The 8,222-nt window shown below is 40.7% G+C and overlaps 1 protein-coding gene across 2 annotated transcripts in view; it reads left to right on the top strand.

Annotated features, from left to right (window-relative positions):
* Positions 1-2,806, top strand: part of PRKCH (protein kinase C eta) — a 331,758-nt gene extending 328,952 nt beyond the window's left edge. The window contains exon 14 of one of the 2 annotated variants that reach the window (XM_009427900.5): positions 2,384-2,806. In XM_009427900.5, the coding sequence (XP_009426175.1) occupies positions 2,384-2,540 (157 nt within the window). In that variant the 3' untranslated portion in view covers positions 2,541-2,806. Of the gene's footprint in view, positions 1-2,313; positions 2,348-2,383 lie in introns of those variants that run through there. The other variant, XM_063792940.1, reaches the window with a different exon arrangement.
* The last annotated feature ends 5,416 nt before the right edge of the window (positions 2,807-8,222 follow it).

Consider the following 8,222-nt stretch of genomic DNA (forward strand, 5'->3'; position numbering starts at 1 on the left):
TGGATACATATCCTGGGCCAGGATGATGCCAGGTATTTTACAGTTGGTCACTCCTCACAACAACCCTATGAGCAGCAGTCTCTTCCTTAAGATTTTGAGCGGGCCCAGTAATCACTACCCCTCTTCATCCCCTTAATTCTCAAAAAATTAAGATATAAGACAAAGGAGTAACAGATGAAGATGTTATAATATCATCTCTATTACTGATAAAGTCTCCCTTACAGTGCTAGTGGGAGCATAAATCGATATAGCCATTTTGGAAAACTAAACCTGAATATATGCATTCTCTATGCCCCAGCAATTCCACTGACAGAAATATACCCAGTAAAATGTGTACGTATGCTCACCAAACGACATGTACTAGAATGCTCATAGTAGCACTATTTGTAAAACTGGAAAATACCCATTTGCCTGGCAACAGTAGAAGGGATCAATAAATCTTGGTATACTCACACAATAGATTATTATATAGCAATAAGAATGATCAAACCATAATTACAGGCAACAATATAGATGAATATTACAAATGTAACATACTGGCAAAAAAAACAGATGCAGAAGAGCATGAACTGTATGATTTCATTTATGCAAAGTACAAAAGTGGGAAAATGAATTGGGTTTTAGAAGTCAGTTCAAGATAGTTGTTGCCCTTGGATGGGGACAGTGATTGAGAGGGAGCAGGCAGGAGACTTCTTGGGGACTAGCAATATTATTTTTCTTGAAATAAGTACTAGTTACTTGGGTGTGTTTGGTTGTGAAAATTATAGAGCGATACACAAGCAGTAAGCATCTTTACCATATATATAGTTCTTCAATTAAAAAAATTTTAAAATCCTCTCTTCATCCCGTCTTCCCATCCAACTACCACTATCTCTCCTCTTCCCTGTAAAGCAAATGTTTTTGAATGGAGTGTCTTTGCTCGCTGTGTCCAATGTCTGCATTCTCTCTTGAACCCAGTCCAGCAAACCTTTTGCCCTAGATTCTAAAAAACTGCTCTTATAAAGATCAATGATGACTTGCATATGGCTAAACCCAATGCTCAGCTTGCTTCATTGTACTTACCAGCAGCATTCCATACAGAATATCACTCTCTGCATATTCTTTTGGTTTCTGTACACAGTATCCATCACCAGGTGAACTCATGGAGCCTCGTGGCTTTAAATGCCCTGTCTGTACTGATGACTGTCTCATTTATATTTTCAGACCAAATCTCTCCTTGGCACATCAGACTTGTGCATTCAATTGCCCACTCAACATCTCAAACATAATATATTCCAAACAGATGTCCTGATATCCTCCAAACCTGCCCTTCCCACATTCTCCTCCTTCTTATTAAGCTTCTCAGATCTACTCCATCCTTCCAGTTGTGTAGCCCCCAAACCTTGGAATAACCCTAAACTACTCTTTTTTTTCTCATACAATGCGTCTAATCCATTACCCAGACCTGTTGATTCTACCTTCAAAATATATCCAGAATTTACCCACTTCTTGCTGCTTAGACTGCCACCATCCTGGTCCAATCCACCTTCCTCTCTTGCCTGAATTATCTCAATAGCCTTCTAGACACTTCTTCCCTGCCCCTCACTGCCCTGCCCCTTGCCTCTGACCTTGCTGCCCCACAATCTATTTCCTACAAAGAGCGATCCCAGTAAACAATAATTCAAATTATGTCATTTGTCTGCTCCAGACCCTCCTGTTTTCCATCTCACTTAGAAGAAAAGGCAATTCCAGGCTGTGAACTTCAAGACTCTGTATGATCTGACCTCACACTGGCTTTCAAACCTCATCTTGGACACTGCTTCCCCAGTGTGCTCTGCGTTAGCCGCATGGGGATTTTTATGGGTCCCTGGACACTCCGGGCATTTCCCTGGCTCAGGGCGTTTGCATTGGCTGTTTCTGCTCACTGGAGTTCTCTTTCCCTGCTATATACATGGTTTTCTCTCTCATTTCCTTCAGGTCTTTCTTTACTCAAATGACATCTTTTTTAAAAGAGGATTTCTATCTAAAATTTTATACACATGTCTCTGTATCCCCCTTCTCAGCATTTTTTTTCTCCTTGGCACTTATCACTCTCATGTGTGTGTTTGTTCATGTATTTATTGACTGAGTGATTTTTTTCTCTCCTAATAAGCTGCAAACTCTGTGAAGACAGGGATATTTTTCCCATTTTTGCCCCATCATGCTGCAAGCCCAAGGTACAATTAGAACACATCCAATTCACTGTCCATCTACCTGTGGCACTTCAACCATGACCACAAACCAAATCACTCTTCCTGTATCACATTCCCTGAGAGACTTTGTTTTCTCCCACAGGAAAGATTTATTCTTCTGATTCAATCAAATGTACCACTAGTTTCTGCAGGATTATTTGTACCTCTTTCAGGATCCTGAGGAATTTGCTCCTGGGCCGTGAAGATGGGAAGCTGAGTCAGAGTGCAGTTCTTCACCCAATCCCACAGCCACACGTGCCTGCTTGCTCACGGGATCTTCCCACTCTCCTCGGGAAGGCTTCCGAGCTGCTTCCTCAGGATGTCCTGTGATAGCAGCCTGACCTGTCAAAGCCATGCGAATACCATCTGTTCAGTTATATAACTTGAGATCTGGGAAGAATTCTCAACATAGGATTTGCTGCCCAAATCAAATCATTTCCAGAAAGGAGATTAAGCATTCTTTGCTGGGAAAAGGAGAAATTACCAGAAAAATTATCATTTCACTGAGTATAAACAAACCTTTGTCCAAAATACACAAATGAAAATGACAAATTTGCTTCACTAATATTTGCTTGCATTAAAAATATACACAGGGCTATGTATGGTTCAATATCTTAAGTGCAAAGTAAACTCTTAATTAGGAACAATGGAATTATTAATTTAATGAATCTTAATTTTGTTTAGATCATTAGCCTGCAGTATAATGTCCCAAGCAGAATTTGGGGTGGAGAGCTTGGTGGTGGAAGAGGAAGTGCTCATTTCTACAGACATGACAAGATTATTAACACTAAAGAATGACTTTTCCTAACCAAACACCGCATATTCTCACTCATAGGTGGGAATTGAACAATGAGATCACATGGACACAGGAAGGGGAATACCATACTCTGGGGACTGTGGTGGGGAGGGGGGAGGGGGGAGGGATAGCATTGGGAGATATACCTAATGCTAGATGACGAGTTAGTGGGTGCAGCGCACCAGCATGGCACACGTATACATATGTAACTAACCTGCACAATGTGCACATGTACCCTAAAACTTAAAGTATAATAAAAATAAATAAATAAATAAATAAAAAGAATGACTTTTCTTTCATGGGAGGGGAAGATATCTGACCCACCAGCAGTCAGACAGAAACCCTGACTTGTGATTTTAACATTACCTTATATGACCCATGGTCACCTTGTATGACCAAAGAAAACCATTTATGAAATAGCTGCCCGGAGTTCAAGATTTAAATGTTAACTTTGTAGACTAGGTTTTCTCTCATCATCTAATTTACTTGCCTTAACGCTTGTTTCTTTGCCCTTATTCCTACTGGCTCTCGAGTATAATATCCTGAGAATTTATGTTGAACAGCACTAATTTTTTCACTTGGAGCTAGCACATGTTTATGACTAGTACAAGTTTATAACTACAAAAAACAGAGATTTTGTCATCTTAAACTGAATTTACTGGGAATAAAATCAGTCAATTCAGAAAAGTATAACAAAGGAAATAAAAATCACCACAATTCCTACTACCTGAAGATTAAGTGGTTAAAGTGTTTTGTATATTCTTCTGTAATTGTTACACCTACATGTTTTTTAAATAAAAATTAACCCTACCTATAAACCAAACAATATTATTTAACTAACAAGAGAAGAATAAATTATATTTTTGATTGGCTGTATAGCAAAGAGAATCCTGCCATTCAGAAAAAAACAGGGTAAGACAAGGAAGGAAGCCAAATAGATGGACTGCAATGGAAGTTCACCCAGAATGAATGAATGAATGGAGGAGCTATTTTACTGACTGTGGTCAGTCAGGGAACACCTATCAGAAAAAGCAGCATTTGGCCAGGGGCAGTGGCTCACGCCTGTAATCCCAGCACTTTGGGAGGCTGAGGCGGGCGGATCACCTGAGGTCAGGAGTTCGAGACCAGCCTGACCAACATGGTGAAACCCCGTCTCTACTAAAAATACAAAAATTAGCCGGGTATGGTGGCAGGCACCTGTAATCCCAGCTACACCGGAGGCTGAGGCAGGAGAATCGCTTGAACCCAGGAGGCAGAGGTTGCAGTAAGCTGAGATTGCACCACTGCACTCCAGCCTGGTCAACAGAGCCAGACCCCGTCTCAAAAAAAAAAAAAAAAGAAAGAAAGAAAGAAAGAAAGTAAGAAAAGAAAAGTAAAAACAGCCTTTGAGTAGAGACCAGTGAGTGATGGAACTCTGTAAGGATCTGGGGGAAAACTTATCTATCTGGTAGGAGGAAACCACAAGTGTGAAGGTAATGAGACAGGAGTGAAGTCAGTGAATTGGTAGAACAGAACAGCATGGAGGCCCCTGGAGCTAGCCCGGGATGAGGCAGCGGAGAACAGCAGGAGAGGACATGGAGGGAGACAGGTTTTTCCTTTTCCAGTTTTCTTCAGTTCTTTTGATTGACTCAGGAGAAAAGTCTTAGTTTGATGTTAGCACATACTTAACACTTCTGGTATTCACTACTCTATTTTTCAACAAAAAGATAGCAGACTTTGGGATCACAGCCTTCTGAGATGATAGTATTTAACTAAAATATAATAACATTGGTTTTTATTTTCTTTATTTTCATAATTACTATCTTTTCTTTTTTGATATAGGGTCTCACTCTGTTGCCCAGGCTGAGTGCAGTGACACCATCACAGCTCACTGCAGCCTCTAACTCCTGGACTCAGGAGGTGGGATCCTCCCCCCGCAGCCCCTCCAGTAGCTGCGACTGTAGGCATACAGCACCACATCCAGCTAATTTTTTATTTTTTGTAGAGATGGGGTCTTGCTATGTTGCCCAGGCTGGTCTCATACTTCTGGGCTCAAGCAATCCTCCCACCTTGGCTTCCCAAAGTGCTGGTATTACAGACATGAGCCACCGCACCCAGCACACAATTCCTCTCTGTTTATAGCAAGTGATGCTGGTTTCCTGTTTACAGGAGTGATAAAGTCTTTTTTAAAACAAATGTATTTAAGTTTCAAATTAAATCATCTTAAAGAAAAATATGACATAAGAAATGTCAAAAAGTGGTACATGATCAGAAGTGGCAAAAATCATAAAAGTAATTGGCAAGTGACTTAAGTTTGGGAAACACAGTTCTAATCCATCCCACCTATACCTGAACACCCTAAAGATGAATCCAAACCTATTAGAGACTTATTCCTGCTTTCTAAGATGATCACAACCTAGTTAATCTAGCTATAAATTAATCTGGATCACTAGTCAGTGATACTCCCACCTTCAAGTAAAATGGCTGCTTTTTGAGAGCTTTAATTCAGATTCTGTTTAGAAGAAATAACAGGTATCATTGTTAGTACAAGGACTGGTCATAGAGCTATATCCTGCCTGTTAACCACATAGATTCTGGCAATGATTTCCCATTGATATCATCTAGGTAGTTTTACTGGTTTTTCCCCTAGTTGTTTCTCTTTTTTTGTTTGTTTGTTTGTTTTGACAGAGTATTGCTCTGTCACCCAGGCTGGAGTGCAATGGTGCTACTTCAGCTCACTGCAGCCTCCGCCTCCTGGGTTCAAGCTATTCTCCTGCCTCAGCCTCCCGAGTAGCTGGGATTACAGGTGGCCGCCACCACACCTGGCTAATTTTTTGTATTTTTTGCAGAGGCGGGGTTTCACTACATTGACCAGGCTGGTCTTGAACTTCTGACCTCAGGTAATCCACCCACCTCAGCCTCCCAAAGTGCTGGGATTACAGGCCTGAGCCACCACGCCCAGCTCTCAGTTGTTTCTTAATTTGCCTGCCAGTTTGTTTTCTATATGATACTAATTGAAATGGAGGTCCTTCTTAAATGAACTTCTTTCACAAACAAAAACTTAGTTTTGGCAGTGATGGCTTACAAGACTGTGTTCTATGATACCTACTTTGCAGATGCAATTTGAATTCTTCAATATGAGTTATTTGGATTTCTTTTTTCTGAAATTCTTTCTAATGAGATTTTTGTGGATTTTTTTTTTTTTGAGACAGTGTCTCACTATTGCCTATGCTGGAGTGCAGTGGCACGATCATGGCTCACTGCAGCCTCAAATTCCTGGGCTCAAGTGATCCTCCTGCCTCAGCCTCCCGCCTCAGCCTCCTCCCTCAGCCTTCTGAGTAGCTGGGCCTACAGGTAAGTGCCACCACCCAGCTATTCTTTTATTTTTTGTAGAGACAAAGTCTCACTATGTTACCCAGGCTGGTCTCAAACTCCTGAACTCAAGCAATCCTCCCATCTTGGCCTCCCAAAGTTCTAATGAGATTTAAGCAAGGAGATGGATGGAAGTTGCTTTGTATTGTTGATGTTCTCAGAAAAAAGAAAATCGAATCTGAACACAGCTATTGCAAGTACAGGTGCAGACTGATTACTAGCAAGTTAGATGGCCCAACACCATATCCATCTAAATGTAAATATTTTGCTTCTTTTTCAGTGGCTTCTAGAAGAGTGAGTCTGGAAAATACTGCCCCTACTTTCAAATGGGAGAAAGCCTCCCTTGTACTAAGTTTGCAATCATTAGAAAACTGTTGATATACAGCAAAAGAAACTACTATCAGAGTGAACAGGCAACTTACAGAATGGGAGAAAATTTTTGCAATCTACTCATCTGACAAAGGGCTAATATCCAGAATCTACAAAGAACTCAAACAAATTTACAAGAAAAAACAAACAACCCCATCAAAAAGTGGGCGAAGGATATGAACAGACACTTCTCAAAAGAACACATTTATGCAGCCAACAGACACATGAAAAAATGCTCGTCATCACTGGCCATTGGAGAAATGCAAATCAAAACCACAATGAGATACCATCTCACACCAGTTAGAAAGGCAGTCATTAAAAAGTCAGGAAACAACAAGTGCTGGAGAGGATGTGGAGAAATAGGAACACTTTTACACTGTTAGTGGGACTGTAAACTGGTTCAACCATTGTGGAAGACAGTGTGGCGATTCCTCAAGGATCTAGAACTAGAAATACCATTTGACCCAGCGATCCCATTACTGGGTATATACCCAAAGGATTATAAATCATGCTGCTATAAAGACACATGCACACGTATGTTTATTGTGGCACTATTCACAATAGCAAAGACTTGGAACCAACCCAAATGTCCATCAATGATAGACTAGATTAAGAAAATGTGGCACATATACACCATGGAATACTATGCAGCCATAAAAAAGGATGAGTTCATGTCCTTTGTAGGGACACGGATGAAGCTGGAAACCATCATTCTCAGCAAACTATTGCAAGGACAAAAAACCAAACACTGCATGTTCTCACTCATAGGTGGGAATTGAACAATGAGAACACTTGGACACAGGAAGCGGAACATCACACACCGGGGCCTGTTGTGGGGTGGGGGGAGGGGAGAGGGATAGCATTAGGAGATACACCTAATGTAAATGACGAGTTAATGGGTGCAGCACACCAGCATGGCACATGTATACATGTGTAACAAACCTGCATGTTGTGTACATGTACCCTAGAACTTAAAGTATAATAAAAAATAAATAAAATAAATAAAATAAAATGGAACCACACACAAAAAAAGAAAACTGTTGATATAATCTTAACAATCAGAAGAGAAGTTGGTTACTCATTTAAATTACTGGTAAGATTTTTGTAAGCCCTGTGACAAAACACATAAAGTGATGAAAAATTCTTCCCCCACAGAAAGAATAGAAAAAGCCCTGGAGGATCCAGGTCTAGTCTCAACTCTGTCAACTACTCCAGTACCTGTTAACCTTGAAGAGCTCACTTAGTTTCTCTAGGCTCAGTTTTTTCAACTCTAAAATGAAAAGAATACATTAGATTCCCTTTAGGATAAAAATGCAGTGTTTTGGCCTGGCACGGTGGCTCACGAACCTGTAATCCCAGCACTTTGTGAGGCTGAGGCAGGTGAATCTCTTGAGGCCAGATGTTCGAGACCAGCCTGGCCAACATGGCAAAACCCCATCTCCACTAAAAATACAAAAATTAGCTGGGCATGGTGTCGCACGCCTATAATCCCATCT

Source organism: Pan troglodytes, chromosome 15, assembly GCF_028858775.2.
Source record: "Pan troglodytes isolate AG18354 chromosome 15, NHGRI_mPanTro3-v2.0_pri, whole genome shotgun sequence".
In the NCBI taxonomy this organism is placed as follows: Eukaryota; Metazoa; Chordata; class Mammalia; order Primates; family Hominidae; genus Pan; species Pan troglodytes.